The sequence below is a fragment of the Phyllostomus hastatus genome, unplaced genomic scaffold (genome assembly GCF_019186645.2).
Source record: "Phyllostomus hastatus isolate PE091 unplaced genomic scaffold, TTU_PhHast_1.1 phas_contig_210, whole genome shotgun sequence".
Lineage (NCBI taxonomy): Eukaryota > Metazoa > Chordata > Mammalia > Chiroptera > Phyllostomidae > Phyllostomus > Phyllostomus hastatus.
The window spans coordinates 14753526-14772908 of NW_025333737.1; the positions used below are offsets into that span (position 1 = coordinate 14753526).

General features: G+C 36.9%; 1 protein-coding gene across 3 annotated transcripts in view; it reads right to left on the reverse strand.

Annotated features, from left to right (window-relative positions):
• TANC2 (tetratricopeptide repeat, ankyrin repeat and coiled-coil containing 2) overlaps positions 1-19383 on the reverse strand; it is a 317432-nt gene that overhangs the window by 59990 nt on the left and 238059 nt on the right. For all 3 annotated transcript variants that reach the window (XM_045836187.1, XM_045836186.1, XM_045836185.1), the window contains 3 exons: positions 16233-16366; positions 7874-8105; positions 3322-3488 (listed from right to left, as the gene is read on the reverse strand). In XM_045836187.1, coding sequence (XP_045692143.1) covers positions 3322-3488; positions 7874-8105; positions 16233-16366 — 533 coding nt within the window. The remainder of the gene's footprint in view (positions 1-3321; positions 3489-7873; positions 8106-16232; positions 16367-19383) is intronic.

Sequence of the window (19383 nt, forward strand, 5' to 3'; positions counted from 1 at the left end):
CTGTATGTATCACATTCTTCCCTTCCCATTCTCTCTTCGATTTGTTGCAATTAGGTTTCAACACCACCACTTCACTGAAATGGTTTTGTCAAGGTTATCAATAATCTTCACCTTGCCAAATCCAATAATCAAGCTGCAGAGAATCTCATCTTGCTCAACCTTTCAGCAGTACTTGATGCTGGGGATCACACCTTTCTCTTTGAGTCACTTTTGCAGCTTGCAACCATAGCATGTTCCTATAGTCTTCCTCTCAGCACACTGGCTACTCCTACCCAGGCTTTTTGCTGGCTCCGCTTTCATTTCTCAGTCCACCTGGGCTCAGGTCTCCCTTCTTTTCCCATTACCTAGCCACTCACTCCTTAGAACAGTTAATTTGGTTCTGTGGTTCTAATATCTCTATGCGGATAATGCCTAACTTTATGTTTCCAACTTAGTCATTTTCCCTGAGCTCTCATCTTTCATCTGTCTGCTAAACATTTATACTTGCATGTTTCATAGACAAACTTAATGTGACCAAACCAGAACCGCTGAATTTTGCCCCCTCCACAAAATCTTCCCATGTTAAAAAATGGTATTACCAGCAACAGTGACCAAATCACAGGAGGTGTCTGTGATCTTTCTCTTTTCCAGCATTTACCTAGTTGCTCACCAAAACCCCATGATCCATTATTGAATCGTCTCTCTTGCTCACATCCACATTCAACACATCAAGTCTTTTTGATCTTCCTTCAAAATTTTGTTCAAATATGACCACTTCCTAGGGTCTCCACTATCACCACTCCACTCTAAGCCACCACCATCTGTCACCTGTATTTCTACTTCCATTCTTGATCCCCTACACTGTATTATCTACACAGCCAGCAGCCAAAGAAATCTTTTAAAAAGATAAATCACTTGATAAGGCTCCTTGAAGAAGCCTTTCCAATCACCTTGTCTAAAATAACTATCACCCCCATTTATCCCTTCACCCTATTTTATTTGTTTTCATAGCACTAACGCTACCTATCATCTTAATGTTTAAGTTTTTACTTATTTATTGTTTGTGGTCCTCACTATAAGCTTTATGAGGGCAGAGAAATTGTCTGTCTTGTCCATTGTTGTACCCTTAGCTCCTACAAAGTGCCTGACACACCTGAAGAACTTAAGAAATGTTTGTGGAAATAATGAACGATCAATATGAGAGCTCATTTTTCAAGACCTACAAATTATTTCATTGTCAGAGCTCAATGAAAATAACTTTTAAAAATCCCTGGTTAAAGTGAATGAAGTATTTGAGAAGTCTACAAAGACGCTGAGATTTTGACTTTGTAGATTAATATGTATAGTACTTTTCCTGTTCTTTGGCATAGCTGAAAGATTAAAGTTATCTGCTCTACCAAGTCATGCTTAAAATGTCTTTTGAGATTGCCCATGGCATTATGTAAAATTATAAATGAGGATAAGATCTCCGAAGTATACATTTACTAAAACTAGTCAGAGATTGTGTTCCTAGAAGTTTCTTTTATTCATTCTTCATCTTTAACAATCAAGCTATTGACTGATAATGGTAGATTACATAATATTAACTTGTAAAGATGTATTTCTGTTGATTTATCCACAACCTTTAATTCAAATGACTTTGTGATTAATAACAAATACTTGCAAGGTAGTGGCCAGGATTAGAAGTATAGTTTTTGATCAAAGAGAGCAATGAAGTTAATTGGTTATATGCAGGAATAATCCTAAGTGCCTAATAGAGGAAAAGACAGGGAAGCAAAGACTGCTTCCTGTACATTAGCAATTGTTATGGAGGGTTGCATCAAAATACAGTAAGTCCTCAGTTAACTTCATCAATAGATACTGCAACTTTAAGTGAAACAACATATAATGAAAGCAAATTTTACTGTAGGCTAATTGATATGAATAAGAATTAAGTTCTCATCATCAGTGTTAGAGCAAAACAACATCAAAAGAAATGACGTCATTTGAGGACCTGCTATTGTGGGATAGGTATGTAATATGTGAGATTTTAATGTTCATCAAAAAGGTAGATTGTTAGGGGAAAAAAGGTTGAGAAACGCTGTTCCAAACCAAGTATGAATAGGTAAAGAATACATAAACAACTCAGCTACAGTGAGGATGGCAGGGAAGGTGGGGTCATTTATCTTTAGACCACACGTCTTTACAGGCTCAGTTCCACATTCCTAGTCCTTTGTCCAGGACATTAAGTAAGCAGTGAGTGATTAGAGAAGGTAATTAAAAAAATATTATCTCTTAGTTGTAAGTAAATTTAACTTCAAACCTTAATATTAACCTCAAACCCAATATGTCTTAGAGAAAGGCACGCAGAAGTCCACCATCATGCTATAGAAAAGTTGTTCAGGTAGAGGAAGAGGGAGGAACTAGGAAATCTGAGTCTAGATTGTATTTAACTGACTTCAGCATAGCAGTAAATGGTAAAACAAGCGAGCAAAATAGAACCAGAGACATGGAAATAAAGAACAATCTGGCAGTGACCAGAGGGGAAGGGAGAGGGAGATAATGGGGGAAGAAGGGGAAGGGTCAAGTCAAGGAACATGTACCAAGGACCCATGGACAAGGACAACAGAGTTGCGGGGGGAGGACTGAATGTGGGAGGTGGGTAGGTAGGGCAGGGGAGAGCAATGGGGGGAAAAATGGGGACAACTGTAATTGAACAATAATAAAAAAATTTAAAAAATATAAAGTAAAAGTCAAACAGTAAACTGGAGTATTAGAGACTCTATTGGCATTGCTGTTTGTCCTCAGGAAAGTCTAGAAAAGTGGACACCTTTTTTTCATGCTATTTTGAGCGACACTTTATCAAAACTTATCCAGAGCAATAGGAATGGGAATCTGAGCTACGAGTCATATTACAGAGAATGCTCTCTCTAGATCACATCTCTTACCAGGGTTCTAGGACAGTGGTTTTCAACCTCTTTGCCCTCATGCACACGTAAACTAATTACTAAAATTTTGTAGCACACCAAAAAATATATTATTTTTGCCAATTTGACCAAAAAATAGGTACAATTTTGATTATTCACTTGATGATTATTGTTGTATTGGCTGTTGTCATTTTTTAATTTGACAATCTAAGGGAAAAGAGGTCAGTGTCCCTGACTAAATAGTCAGGTGTTGCATGTTTTAAAAATTCTTGCGGCACACTGATGTGCCTCTCGTGGCTCACTAATTGAAAATTGCTGCTCTAGGATATGGTAGAGGTTTAGAAAATCTCGTCACTAAAGTAACAAGAACCTAGAACTTTGTCGGTTTAAGCACTCTCTAAGGCAAGTAATTTATGTTCCAAAAGCAAACACATACCTGTAAACTGGTCCTAACTGTTACAATTAGTTTGAGCCAGGAAGGAAATTTTCCAATCATTTTACTCAGAAATGATACAATCGTATCCCCATAATCCGGTTTGTGAAATTCTGCTTCATTTAATCCATCAATTAAGATGATGAAATCTTCATCTGGAATTTTTCTCTCTGAGATAGAAAGAAACAAATTACTTAATAATTACCATGTGGCTAAGAGTTCTTTTTGGATCTTTGATGACATATGTGTTTGGAAAAGAAAATATTAGAAAAGGTCTTTTGTTTGTTTACTAAGTACTCAGGGTACATAATTTATTATAAAGACACAGAATAATTCATTTAGGGAATTCATTTTGTTTTCATCAGGTGTGAAAGCTTTTGTCACATATATATGAAATGTATGTGTCATCATCATTTCCCCCATGCTATCAGATGTGAGATAGTCTCAGCATTGCATTTCTGAGAACCTGCACATGGTAATTCATTTTTCTTTTATATTTAAAGTTGAAAAGAATGTGTTGATTTTTTTTTCTGATAGCATTAAAGGGAACAGTATCATATGTTCCTTTGGGAGCTTAAAAAGTCTTAAATTTGAAGTCTAAAGCAGTAGATAGGACTACATATGAATGCGTAGTGTGAAGGAAGGAATGGAGGAACAGAGAAAAGGAATCTCAACTAATAGACAGATTTTAACCACGCAGTTGGATCACAAGCGCTTACAGAATGAGGAGCCTCTGCGACTATCTCTAGAATAGCTTCAGTGAGACTAGACCCTTGAGTGATTACCCCAGGGGAGAAGTCACAGGAAGTCTGCCATGGTTGTGTGCAGTTCCTCCTGAACTCTGTACTATCCTAAATGGACAAAATCAGTTTATCTTTAGGGCTATGCTGTTGAAAAAGGCTTGATAAGCTATCAGGCTTCTCTTCTCATTAAATGCCTACTGATTCTTAAACTACATTGAACAATTAGAAATTTAAAAAAAATCCCCAGGTTGAATGAATTTTAGTACAAACGAATTGAATAACAAGTAAAAGTTGCTGGTCAGTAGGCCCCTATAGATTCTGAAGGGAGGAAGGGCAGAGGGAAGAAAGAAGTATGCCTGAAGTGGGAAATAGGTTCTATCTGAGGAGGAAAAAACAAAGCTGGGAAATAAAAGGAAAACTATGGATTTCTGTACAAGATTGGCTCTGTTAGCCTTTAAAAAAGTCAAGACCAGCCCTGGCTGGCGTAGCTCAGTGGATTGAGCGCAGGCTGCGAACCAAAGTGTATCGGGTTTGATTCCCAGTCAGGGCACATGCCTGGGTTGCGGGCCATGACCCCCAGCAGCCACACATTGATGTTTCTCTCTCTATCTCCCTCCCTTCCCTCTCTAAAAATAAATAAATAAATAAATAAATAAATAAATAAAATCTGAACCCTTAAAAAAAAGTCAAGTCCAAATAAAAGTCTACATATTTTTGGTTTTACATTCTTTGCATAATTAGTAAGACTTTATACTCTCCCCTAAAGTATAAGCTTTGAATAAAGGAACTTAATTTCAATATCCTAAGTACTATAAGTCAGTTTTCAAATTATGAAGAGTTTTAACTATTACTTTCATCTGGTGACTTTTTAGGCAGCAAAATGAACTAGGATTCCAGTTCTCACTATTAACAATGATTATTAATGAAATGGCATTCTACATGATGTAGAATGCCATTTCTAAGAAAATACATGATTACTTTCAGGAGTCCAAAGAATTAAGGAAGAGAGAGGAGTTGCTTGGCACTAACTGGGATTTACCCACACATGTGGGGACTCTTAGGTTCTTTACTTTGAGGACTGTGGCTCTCGTAAGTGTAATTGTATTTTTAATTTCCATAGAGGAATATTCTAATTGCATTCTGCTGGGCAATATAATAGACCTATCCCTTGTTACTGAGCACCATTACCTGTCCTCACCCAGTGGTGTGCTAGAGCCATCCTGACTGGTTCAAGAGAGACCACTGCAATATTTTCAAGAGCTGGTTGTTAAGCTGGTAGCCTAAAACTGGCCAAGGTGGGAATATTTATTTACACAATGGAAGCTGGCAAATGTTACAGGTTCTCTTCCTGCAGCTGTTCGTCAAAATTTACCAGCACATTGCTGTCTCCACTGTTTCAATTATACTTTCCTTAACTTAACCCAGGCTCCTTCATAAGAAAGCAGTGATTTCCAAGTAAAGAAAAAGGGCTGATGATAATGCATACATTGAGATTTTTTCTGGGAAAAACATTTCAAACACATTCTCAATCATAAAGATCAAGAACATTCTCTAAATTATGATTTAGCCTTTTAAAAAAATCCTCACTCAAGGATATGTTTATTTATTTTAAAGAAAGAAACATCGATTGGTTGCCTCCCACATGCTCCCCAACCAAGGATTAAATCTGCAACCTAGGTATGTGCCTTGACTGGGAACTGAACCCGCAAACTTTTGGTGTACAGAATGACACTCCAACCAACTGATCCACATGGCCAGGGTTGATCTAGACGTTTTAAGGAACAAAATAATTTGTTAGCTAATAAAATTAAATTTTTACTTGCATAAATTCCCAGAAGATATTATTCATCCCACAAGTAAAGTAGGCAATATATCATTTCTTTTTTTAAAAGAATACATGTCCCACTTAAGATAATAACATTGTTCTAAATCTTGTTTTTTTATAAAAATTTTTTGAGACTCTCTTCCTCTGAAGGAGTTACTTAGAAATCACCTATTAATACAGATAATACGAAGTATCAAAAATATTTCATCTATTAAGAAATAAGGATGGCATATTTATCTATTTTTTTAGGATTCAGATGAATAAAGTCCAAAAATTTCCAAATGGTAATAACACTGCAAAACAATAAGAACTATTCCTAAATTTCCTTTTTCTTTGTTTGATGATGAAGTCTCTCAATTATTAACTTAAAAGGTAAGACCTTAATGCTCTTTAGATTGTGCCTTTCAAATGCAAGCAGCTTTGTAAGAATGCTCCTACATGTTCATTTTTAAACTATTGTGGATTATTTAAACACAAACTTTAATTCAGTAGCTTTTATAAGAGTTTACAGACAAATGCAGTTTTAAAAATTGCTACTTACATATTTAAATGTAAGAATATTTAAAATACAACTACTGTCGACTATCACCATTATTTCATAGAATAAAAAATACTTTAACATTAAAGAAGTAGGAGAGACAATCTATCTAAATTTTACATATAAGTATACGTAAAACTACAACTATATTTATAAACTTGCCAGGGATTCCCCATTGCCCTCACTTACATGTACACTTAACAAATACTTGAACTGTCTTCCTTACTAGTCCCACCCTAAGATACTAAGTAGGTACCTGAGAAAAATAAGAATTAGAGAAACAGCATGAGAATAGATGGTAGTAAGTACCAAAGTCAGAACTGAATTACAGTGCATTCTATATATTGTACAGAAATGATCAAAAGTGAAAAGAAAGCTCATGTCTGACAACAGTTTTGTTCAGAAAAGGTGCACATTACATGTTCATTATCTTTCTTTTAGTGATGATAACAAATTAGTATGACCTTTCATTTTATATTAGTGACTGAGAAACTTCAATGTACAGAAAATACTTAAATATATTATGGAGAGATTTCAAGATTTAAAGAAGTCTAGGGTACAGTAAAGCTAATAGGCAGTAGAGATATAGACCGAGATCATCAGAGTTGAGGAGAAAAATTCTGATATCTGAGTGACCCACATGGAAACTGAAATAACTGAAGACAGTAACCAGAAGAACACATTATAATCACTTGTTCTTTCTAATGAGCATCTCCAAAACCCTCAGGAAAGGTAAATAAGCCTCCCAGGAATAAACAGGGTTGCTCAGGAATCTCATGCTTACTCAGATCTTTTTCTTTATGTTCCAGAATTGGCAAAACATTGTTAAGGGGACGAGGCAGAGATAGGTAAAGGAGAAGACGGTTGTACTTAGGCCACAACCAACAACAGAGATGCCGAGGAAAAGAGGAAGAAAGGCATAAGCGTGAGAGGGAGAAGGATTCCATTTTACCCCCTCCTCCCATTAAAAAAATCTTTATACCTTTTAGTGGACAATTAAGTGATTATTAGTAAACACAGAGTTGTGCAACCAGGGCTGCCATTTTCTTTGACCTGAAGCGTAGAGCAATAAAAAGCATTAAACACAAAGGCTGAGGAGGTTTCTAACCATGGAAGCTTCATGACACTGAGTTGGAGCCACTGCATTACTGATTTATTTGAACTGCACAGAAAGGACTGAAAGCTCTACTATTTTTAGTATAAGAAAAATGCATTATATTTGGAAATGATAATGAGAATTTTTGTAAAGAAAGGAGGAAGCAGTACTTCCTGTAAGTATTTTTGTTTTTCAAGTAAAATCTTTTACGTGTTAATTATATACTTTAGGGTATCAGCTACGGAACATTTAGTTTTGGCAATGTGATAAAAAAAATCACTTCTGGTAAGATGCTCCAGGTGAATGTGGGCTCAAAGCCTTCACCTTTCACCTTCTTTGTACCTCATCTGTACCTTTGTGGAGATTCTCCAGGGGCTCCAGGACTCCCCTCCGGAAAGAGGCCATGGGGTCCTGAACACAGGACCGAAGGCTCAGCATGCTCTGTAGGTGAGGCTCCCGAAGAAGCTGCTCCCGATAGGCCGCCAGCTGGGGTGAGCGGCAGAGCAGGGCAGCAACGTTGTGGACAAATTCTGGCACCAGGCAGGTGTAGGCATTATCTGCTTGGCAATAGTGATAGGCTACCACCTACAAAAGAAAGATGAGAATGCAGACAGGTTTATCAGTAGCAAGAATAATAGCCATGGTTATTATTTGCAAATTCTCTAACATGGTCTACTGTCTTCCCATTCCTTAACCTTTTCAAGTAAAAATAAAAGCTGCTAACTCAGAACCTGCTTATCTAAGATGAGAAATTTGATAACATTTTACTGTATACATAAGATATCATAATTACCATCAATATTTATAATTTGATAACTGAGTTTTCCCTCTGGGTCATAATAGGAAGCAAGCCTGAGAATAAATATTTACATTGATCTAATATTTATTCAGCATGGAGCACTACAGAAAAGAATCTGATCTAATGACAAAACATTAGGAATAAAATATTCAGAGAAAAACCATGTTAGCCTCAACAAACACATATAAGTCATCACTAAATTATAGTTCTGCTATAAACAGCCTATGGCTCTGCTATAAAGATAAAATAATTCAGATTTAAGAATTATTAAATATTTTCTGAGCACTTTGAGACAAGAGGATCAAAATCAGGTAACAGGAAGAAGTAAAGGAGTGAGATTTTTGTGAGGTGCAGGTCTTAAATTCGAAGAACTTAGAAATGTATGAGTCTTAATATCATCTAGGGTATGGGCTGTCTGGGTAGAACCTGGAGTTTTAAACTCTGGGCTTCTGTTTGTTTGCATTTACAGAGCTTACTCTTTGCCTAAAGTGTAAGAGCAGAGGGTAGTTTAATCTACCAGACCATTCTGTTGTTCAGTAGTACCCACAAAAGTGATAGACTGTGTAGATAACTCAAAATTGGCAGCGGAGATTCAGCTGGAATATATGGAAAGCACCTGGCATGGTGCTCAGCACATAGTATGTGCATAGTTACCTCATCATCATTGCCTTCCTCCTTTTCCTCTTCCTCTCCATCATCATCACTGTCATCATCAAGGTTCTATCTATTCTCTTTTTCAGCCACTAGCTTTGTGCCTATAGGCATTTGAAATTTGTTCTAAGAGCACTCCTAGATATACTATTGGGACTCCAGCTCTTCAATCATCTCTCAGAGAACAGTCATCCATTAAAGTGGCCTGCTTTGAACAGACTCCTAGCCTGTAGGTGTGGTCATCCTAGCTCTTTAACAAATGCTGGAAATATCACTTGAAAAAACAACTTGAAATCCCTATCATTAAGCATAAAAAAATTGAATGTAGGAAATGTTATTACATATACCAGCAGAAACCCAACTGGAATTATCTTCTAGAGGGCAGACTCCTTATAGTACAGGCTTCCCCTGCTAGGTGAGTGTTCTAGTAACCCTTCTGTATTAGTGTGCCAGCTGGTGTTGTTGTGAGAGGTTGTGTTTGGCTTCGGTAGATTTTTTAAATTTAATCTTATTGTCTGTTTTTTCCACTACCATTTAGTCCCTTATATCCCTCTCCTAGCCAGTGAATTTTTTTGAAGACTCTTTCAATGCATTTGCCCATTTCATGAAGGGTGATTTGTGAGTGCACCTGCCCATACTGTGGTAAGTATTCGGCAGTTTTTAACCAAAAATGCATGACCCTTGTGCCCCACCCTCCCTATTCACTAGATCTTGCCCCAAATAACTATTGTTTTGTTTCTCCAGATGAAAAAAGTCCTCAAAGGGAAATGTTTTGCCGATGTGGAAGAAGTGAAATAAAAAATGGCAGAAGCACTAAAGGCATCACAATTCATGAGTTCAAAAACTGTTTTGAGCAGTAGAAAAAATGTCTTGATAGGTGTATTATATCAAATGGAGAATGTTTTGAATGTAACTAAAGTTTAAACATGTAAGAATAAACACATAATATTTTATAAATAAATTCTGGGTTTTTTGGGTCCCCCTTCATATTTTTGTCTCTTTAGGGTAGATTCCTAGAACTGGGGTGCTGGGTCAAAAAAATTTTGTTTAGTACTGCCAAGTTTTCTTCTAGAAGGGTTGTACCAGTTTTCATTCCCACCAGTATGGGGATGTCTATTTTCCAACAGCCTTGTCAGTAGAATGTATTGATAGGTGAAAATGACACCTCAGTGTTGTTTTAGTTTACATTTCTCTAATTGTGAGTCTGAATATATTTCCAAATATTTGAGGACCATTTTAAACATGGTGTTTGTGTGTACGTGCAAATATCTCTTCAAGATACTGATTTTTTTTTTACTCAGAAGTTAAATTGTCGGACCACATGACAATTCTATTTTTAATTTTTTGAGGAATCTCTGTCTCATAGTGCTTATTAACTATTATTATCACCTGTTTAACTGCCTCTCTTTCCTGCTAGACTGTGAAGCCATACCTGTTATTTATTTTATGTTTGTATTTAATGAAAGTTCAATTAATATTTACTGAATAAATATAAATGTCAGTATTTTCCATTAGGAAATCTTGGGACATTCAACTGAGTGCTTATTCATAGTAATGGTCCCCAATCAACTTATTAGGTCAAATTAGAATCAGTTTCATGTGTCCAGAAATGAATTTTGGTAGAGAGTTTGAAATACCACCAGTTCTCTGAGACAATAATCTCTGGATTAAATGCACCTGGGCTGTTATACTGTGCCAGACCTACTTCTCTAGGAATTGCAAATGAACTAAGTAAAATAGTCGCTTGTCCTTAAAGTTTGTATTTGGTATTGGCCCTAAGCTTCTTGGTAATCAGTGATCTATAAGTGAATAGAAATAAAAATCTGTGGCATGCAGCTATTTAGATCTTGAATTATAACAAAGCTTAACATTACCCAAAACTCACCACAACTAAGTAAATAACAGGGTCCTGATTACCAGAAATGGAAGCATACTATAAAACCTCTTTAATCAAAATAGTGTGGTAGTGGATAATAATGACCACCTCACATGGTTAAGGTGAGAACGATGAAATGAAATAACAAATACAACATAAATAGTACCAAGTTCAACACTCATTAAACCAGCCTCTCTTTGTCTGGTGAATCCTGTGTGTTCGACCACTTGAAGCTAACTGATTCAAAACCTGGAAAAGCTATCCGGGAAAGGCCCTGAATGAGATCTCTGTGGCCCTCTACTGTGATTATATCCTTTAGAAAAAATACGTAATATTAACTGGAATACATTTAAGAGATGCCAGCCTAGCAAAATCTGTTGCTTCAACTGGAAGGAGTTTCTTCAACAGATAAAACTGTTCTAAAGTTGTGGCAAAAACTCTTCAGTGTTCTCAATTAAGTAGCAGCACAAGAAACAGAGAGAATACTACAAAATAGCAATGACATTGTTATACAAAAATTGACACTAATAACTTCATCAAATCAAGAAGTTTTTCAAGGATACTTAATTTTCACACGTTAGCTTACTTCATTAAAGTACTAATTGATTTGGAAATCTTATTAAAAAGAATTTCTGCTTACTGGTTTGTTATAGATAAGAAGCAACATTACTGATTTCTGCTCTATGCTTCTACAGTACAAACGTGTACACTTGAACTGTAACATGTGGCACAATTACTGGGATAATATACAATCTTAATCTAAGGGGCCATTCCCTTATACAATGCTTAGAATAAACTTAAAATATCCCATCACTAGGTGCAAATGGGTGTATTTATATATTTTGCTTAAGGAAGAAATAATCATGAAATTTAAAATATGAGGTCTGTCTAGAAGGTATATAGCCATGTAATGTGAAAAATAGAGACATTTACTGAAAAAGATAGAAGATACAAGAAGCACTGTACATAGCACAATGACACCTCAGTCCCATTCAAAGTAGGCACCTTGGGACCTCATATAGTTCTCCCAATTGCCATCGCTTGCCCTGTCATATTTTCCTGAATTTCATCAATGGCCTGAAATTTCTTCCCTTTCAAAGGTGATTTTAGTTTTGGGAAAAGCCAGAAGTCACAAGGCACCAAATCTGGGCTGCGGGGGCGGAGGGAGGGGAGTCACTGGCTGATTTGATGTTTTGCCAAAAAAACTGCACAAGACATGATGCATGAGTGGGTATGGTGTCATGATGAAACTGCCAGTCACCAGTTGCCCATAGCTGTGGCCTTCTGAATCATCCAAATAGTTTATGTGGAGTGATGTTCAAAGCTTAATGCAAAATTTGATGCATATTCATTGCTTTACTTGCTCAGTCATTCTGAATGAGATAGCCACACAGTACAAATGCTCACGCAACGACATCTATCACCTCTATTGACTAGTACAGGGAAGTTGTCTTTGTTCACTCATGTGTAATCCAGTCCACTTTCCTTGGCTGCCAGGTTACATCGATGTCATACAGGCTATTCTCATTATATTAACAATGGCTGGGCTTTTTCCGGACAGACCTCATATGTTCCTTCAGTAAGTATAAACAATCACTAATTTTCTACTTAAAATATTTAACATTTTCCAAATATTGAATGTGAACATCAATTTTAATCTAAGGAGCTATTTTTTATGCAATGTTTATTGTAAGTATAAAAAAGCCCATCTCTGGGTACAAAAAATTTATTTATATTTTGCTTAGGAAATACACAGTCATGGAATTTAAAATGTGATAACTTTTCAAATAGGTATAATAACTAATATCCCACTAACAAAATATTTAACATTTTCCAAATATTGAACATAAACATTTTGAAACTTTTTCTCTTGATGAGTGACAATGTAGGGAAACTTAATTTTCTGAGCTTCTCTGAGCACTCTTCACCATCTGATGTATTATATATTTGTTTGTTTACTGATCTCCTCCCAGCATGAGAATGTGGGTTACATAACATCAAGGACTGTGTCTGTTTTATTCACTGCTTTAACTTTAGTCTCACATCATAGGTGTCCCAAACCTACATTCTAAATGAATACATGCATGGCTGTGATGATGGAAGCTTTCGACATTCATCTATTTCTAAGATGACATTTATTCTGACTGTTCTAAAGAAGAGGCTGAAGCATCTGTAGGAACTATTTATAAAAAGAAGAGAGATCCTATAAAGTTGCACTGAGTTAGTGATGAATATGAGGGAAACCCTAGACTGTTTTCGTAAGCCCACTCATAGATGCAGGCCTGTAAGTGGGGACGATTAGAAATGCAGTTGGAGGAAACATGCTGTTTCTAGCTCTGAGCCGGAAGGATTTTATTAGAATCTTATGATATTGCAGATGACTCTGTTCCTCATTACTAATTAACCATAATAAAGAGACTGCTTTAGGTACTGGAGACAGATATTTTACATTCTGTTCTTCTCTTGAAAATCCTCAAAAAATAAGAGGGGCAATAAGAGAAATGCAAACTCCATCTATAGGGATCTGTATTTATAGCCTCAGATTATAACATATAAATATGGAACCTGTATGTATGATTCCTAAGTGACTTAACAGACAGAAGGAGGTCAAATGAAAGCTGCCTCGAGGTATTAACAGAAATAAGTCAAATCATCTGTAAAACTTCAGAAAAGCAAAGGAGTTAGAAATACCAGGAACTATGGAAGATGGGGTCAAGGAAGGGAGTTGAAAACACAGGAATTATCTGAAGTTTAATCAGGAGCAGTTAGATCCCCAGATACCCATTCCCATTCTGCCCAGCAGGTGACTACCTTCCTCGCCACCCAAAGGAAAGAGAATTTTATTCACTAAAAAAACTAAACCAAAGACAATCTATACTTAGGGACACCACACACAGAGCAAGTAGAGATAAGTTCAGGACTAAAAACAAGGGGCTGAAGTAAAAGCCTCCATAATGAATGGTGTAACTCCAGCCTTCTTATGCCTAGCTCCAGAATTCTGGCACCCAGGATATATAGCCTCAAGGGCGATTGATGGATTCTTTGCTAAAGAGAATGAACAACACACACACACACAAAAAACTGATTGACACTGACTTTTGGGAATTTCCAATAAAGTTTGGTGGGTCATCTTAATGCTCTATAGTTGAGATCTCTAGACACACAAATTTCCAAACAGTTTTTCAGTGCCTAATTATTAAAGAGATAAACTGTATTAATAAAACAAGAACAAGATAAAATAAAAGGGAACAACTGGAGAGAGAAAAAAGTTATTAGAAATTAAACCTATGATAGCCAAGAAAAGTTTTTTGTGAAAATGTTGGAAGATAATGTTGAGGAAATCTCTTAATGGTAGATCAAAAACCAAAACAGAAAAACAAAAGTATAGAAAACAGGAGAGAAAAGTTAAGAAAACTAGAGTACCAGTATAAATCTACTTTTTGATTAAAAGGAATTATACAAGGAGAAAACAGAGGAAATGGTATGAGAAAATTATCATTTTAAAAAATTTATTTATTTATTTTTAGAGAAAGGGGAAGGAAGGGAGAAAGAGAGGTAGAGAAACATGTATGTGCAAGAGAAACATCAATGGGTTGCCTTTTGCATGCCCCCCAACTGGGGACCTGGCCCACAACCAAGGCATGTGCCCTGACCAGGAATCAAACCGGAGAACTTTTGGTTTGTAGGGCAATGCCCAGCCCACTGAACCATACCAGTCAGGGTTGAGAAAATTATTAATAATAAAACTAAACCAATTTCCAGAATCTAAAATATCTTCAGTTTGCTAGGTACCAAGAAAATAAATGAAAGACCCAAAACAATGGTGATAAATAGAGGGTACTATGAAAGAAAAAAGTTGAAAGGAAAGCTATATATAAAGGATTAGAAGTAAGAATATCACCATATTATTTAATAGCAATATTGGAAGTTCAGGAAAATGGAGCAATGTCTTCAAAAATTTGAGGGAAAATAATTAAAAAAATATATTTTATTTATTTATTTTTAGAGACAGTAAAGGAGGGAGAAAGAGAGAGACATCAATGTGTGGTTGCCTCTCACATGGCCCCACTGGGGACCTGGCCTGCAACCCAGGCATGTGCCCTGACTGGGAATTGAACCTGTGATGCTTTGGTTCACAGCCCACCCTCAATCCACTGAGCTACACCAGCCAGGGAGGGAAAATAATTAACTTAGAATTGTATACTATGTCAAACAAATAGTGAATATAAGAATGAAATAAAGTTGCTTTTAGAAACATTAAGTCTCAACAAACTTACCTCCTATGCATTCTTTCTATGCATTTGGAAACTACTGGAGGATGTGCTCCACCAAAGTGAGAAATAGAAACCAAGAAAGACGACGACGAGGATTAAAAACACAAAACAGGTGGTGAGAATTTCGAGGATGACAACGGGCAGTGGGCCTGGAGCAGCACGGGTCCAGACTGAGCTCAATGGAGGGCTCTGGGGAGGGTGTCTCTGGGGCAAAACATGCAACTGATGTGGAAAATTGTACTGAGAGTTATTTTACAAGACTGTTAAGGGTTATGGAATGACTTAGCCTTAGGTCTGAAGAAAAATAAGCAAATTTAAAAATGAGCCATTTCATAAATCCAGGAAAAACAGAACTGCTCAAGAAGGAAATTGTTATCCTTAGTTGTTATCCAGGTCCACAGTGAGCCATATTTGCATTGTAGGAGTACTGAAAATACTACAATATGGATTCAGTAAAAAATCATGATAAAACTGCACTGAGATGAAGGAGGGAGGAAAGAAGATAAAAGAGCTAAAATCATCCATAATAAGAAGCAATATATAATGTATAAAACTGCTAAAAATAAGTTACAGCAGTATATAAGTGTTGATTAGAAATATGAAGGTACAGATCAGAGAAACAGTCCAAAGAGCTGAAAGTGGCTGCCTTTGCAGAGAGGGTGGGATGAGGGGTGGAAGGAATGGTAGGTTTTTATTATGTCTCTGAGTATTATTTCATTTTCTAAACTATGTGCATGCATTGCTTTGATAAAAATAGAAATCTAAAACACAAACATATAAAAATGTTACAGACAGTATAGTGTAGCAGGACAAATTTTGAATTAGGAATGAAAATAAGAACTATTTATTATTTATACTGTGACCCTGGATAAACCATATAACTTCACTGAGTCTCAACTTCCTTATCTATTCATTCCTTTGCAACTGTAAGGTTCTGGGTCTGTAATAATAAGGTATTTTTCTAGGAACAGCAAAGAAAAAAACACTTTTCTCCATGTTTTCATGGTATACCTGTTCATATTTTTGTTCACTTTGCCTATGGTCTCCCTACCTTTGCCCCCTTGATACTAAAATGAAACCAGCATGCCTACAACCTGGGAATAGTATTGTACCTGTGAGGCTAGTCTCCGCATAGCTTCCTCCTGCCGCCTGCGCATTTCCGGAGTTCCTGGACAGCTTCCACTGGTGATGGATGAGTGGGCTGAAGGTGGCTGTGTGAGTGGCAGCTCTCTGTTGGCATCCACATCTGGATTAAAAAGATGAGATGTTTACATCAGACAATCAAAATTCTGAACTAAAGGAAGATTGGTTCAACTCCATTTGTTCTATGATCCAGCAGTTCTACTCCTGGGTATGTACTCAAGAGAAATAAAAACATATGTCCACACAAACTTGTACACAAATATTTGCAACAGCCAAAAAGTGGAAACAACCTAAATGCCCATCTAGGACAGCTTATGAATGGTTAAAATGTGGTATATCCATACAATGGATTACTACTGGACAATAAAAGCCAATGAGATACTGAACTATGCTACAATCTAGATAACCCTTGAAAATACTACACTCACTTGGAGAAGCCAGTTACAAAAGGCCATATGCTGTATAATTCTCTTTATATGAAATGCCCAGAAAACAGAGTTTATATGGACAAAAAGTAAATTAGTGGTTACCTACAGGTGTAGGCAGGGAATTAAGGGGAGAATGGAGACTGGTAAAGGCATGAGTTCTTGCAAGAGGATGGAAATGTTCTAATATCAGATTTAACATAAGCAATCTAATATTGATTGCTATACAACTCCAAATATATTTAAAAAACATTGACTTCAACAGTTCAAAGGGGTGAACTGTATGGTATGTGAATTATAGCCTAACAAAGCTGTTTTTTTTTAAACAATTTCATTTGTTCATGCTATTTAGAAAATGTCTTCCCTACTACTAGAAAGTACAGATTATATTTGTGAATACAGATCATACTTTAAAATGAGTACCAAAAATAAGTAGACTGTTCTTTGATGGTCAACAGGTACTGAAAAGGAGGAGGAATTAGGGAGGATAGTTCTCTTTTAACTCCCTACCAGCAGGACTAACTGTGCCGTCTTCCTTCCAACTGGCAGAGTCAATTCCCTGGTTTTAGTGATTCACTGGACAGAATTCTGAAAAACTGCAGAAGAGCAGGTGTGGGAGATGGCAGTGAAAAAAGCTTGAAGAAATGTGTCAGCTGAGGTCAAGTTCAGTGACTGTCACTGTATTACTTCTGTTGTTCACTCCCTGTCTTCACCCCATTCCCCTGTATTTGGTATGTGATTTTTGTGGGTAATTAGTGAATTACAAATACCCTGTCTTCTAGCTGTTTCCTTTTAAATATGCCTTCTTTTTTGTCCATGTCTTTTCTTTCTGTTTGGCATTCAGAAACAGTAGAAATAAAAGTTAATAGGAAATCAGTGTGCACAGCAAACTGGCAAAATAGGCTCCTGAAATGAGCAGAGTAGGGAAGATAGTGGTTATGTATTGAACAGATGCTTGGGGGGCTTGGCAGCTGTTGGCAAATGTCAAACCCAAATAATAACTACACTGAAACTTTTAGTGATAGGAAAATATGGCCTTGTATCAGACCAAGCTTCCCTAACTACTGTATTGAGTATGCTGTAGTTAATGTAATAATGTCTAAATTATACAATAGGTCTATTTTCACAAAATGTTTTTGCTCTTTGTGTGTATGTATTGCGGGGTGGTTGATGGTGGTGGTTGGGGAGACTGAGGGGAGTCAGGTTTGGGAAGGGGTGTAGGCGGAAAGCAAGATGACAGGCTAGTGTCTGCCTTGACAGCTTTTCATAACTTCCCAGGGAAATGACAAGGAGGGGGCGAGCGGGGGGCTGAGTGTCTGTGGGGGAAGGCAGAGCCAGGCAATGCAGTACTGTAGGCTAAACTGCTCACATCTACAGCAGTGCTGCTCAGTGCGGAGGAGGAAGGGCCAGAAGAACGAACGACAGATGACGCAGAGATGGGGGTTGCTCCAAAATTTTCCACTTGTTTTCATTACAACAAATACATCACTGGTATCACTGACTGAGGGTTAGGAGAGCCGGTGGCATTCCAAATAAACTTATCCAAGCTTAATGTAAATGAACCTCTGTAAAATATTAAGCCAACTCTCTATATAGACATCATTCTTATTCTGCTACTGCCAGCAACATTTCAGTGCCAGCTCATACACAAACAGATTAATGCTGAAAACTGCTTGCACTTCACATCAGTCACTTATCTTGACTCTTCTTAAGGACTAGTGGTTTGGTTAAGATGGCAGAGGTAGACTATAGCTTGGCCATCAAGAGATTATAACACAAATTATTTTGTTCAAGGCAACTGCTGGCCCTGGGTAATTCTGATAAATACATAACCACATATTCTACTTCTTTTGATAACTTTTCAAGTTTTGAAAGCTAACTATCAGGCCAAATCTGCAGTCTCAACACATGGACATTTAGCTCATGAATGAGAGTGGCCAGTTATTTTGGGAGTTCCTCTGGGGATAAAAGACAATGGATATTAGAATTTATTAAGCTACCTTGAAAGAAACTCTGCTTTGGGGAGCACATGGGCTGTTTGCTATTAACTCTTGCTCTCCCAGACTTTGCAGGGTCGGGGGGATGAACTCCCAGGTACTTCTGCTTTCTGTGAAAGCAGCTCTTCTTGCCCTTGGCACTTATCCTCTGTCATGCATGATTCTACCATTCTGTTATCTGCAAAAGTGACAGAGGAGTCTCAGAGCCATTAGCTATCTGCTTTTCTTCCTGACACTCAAATAGTTAAACTCTTGGCTTACTCAGATAAGTAGTTTGGTGTGATACTTAAGCACTCAAAGAAAAATACTGGAATTGGTGTGGAAAAGTACTTTCAACCATGAAGATGTTCTTAGAGTCACAGAATTTTAGCATAGGAACGAATCTTAAAGATCACCTAGTCCCACTTTCTCATTTTACAAATGAAAAAACTGAGTTTAATGAATTAAAGTAAAATTCTCAAAGTTACAAGTACAGTCAATTTGAGAGTTGGGGAATCAAACTCTGGGCGCTTGATGACCATGACACTGTGCCAACCCACGTCAGACAGTCTTCCTGTGGAAACGAAGCATGCCATTACTCAGTAACTCTTTCACAGCTATTTTTACCATACCCTGTAAATAAGGACTCTTGATTCAACCGGTTTTCTTTCTAGACTCTAGTTCTTCTACATATTAGATATCCATAATTTACCTAAGGC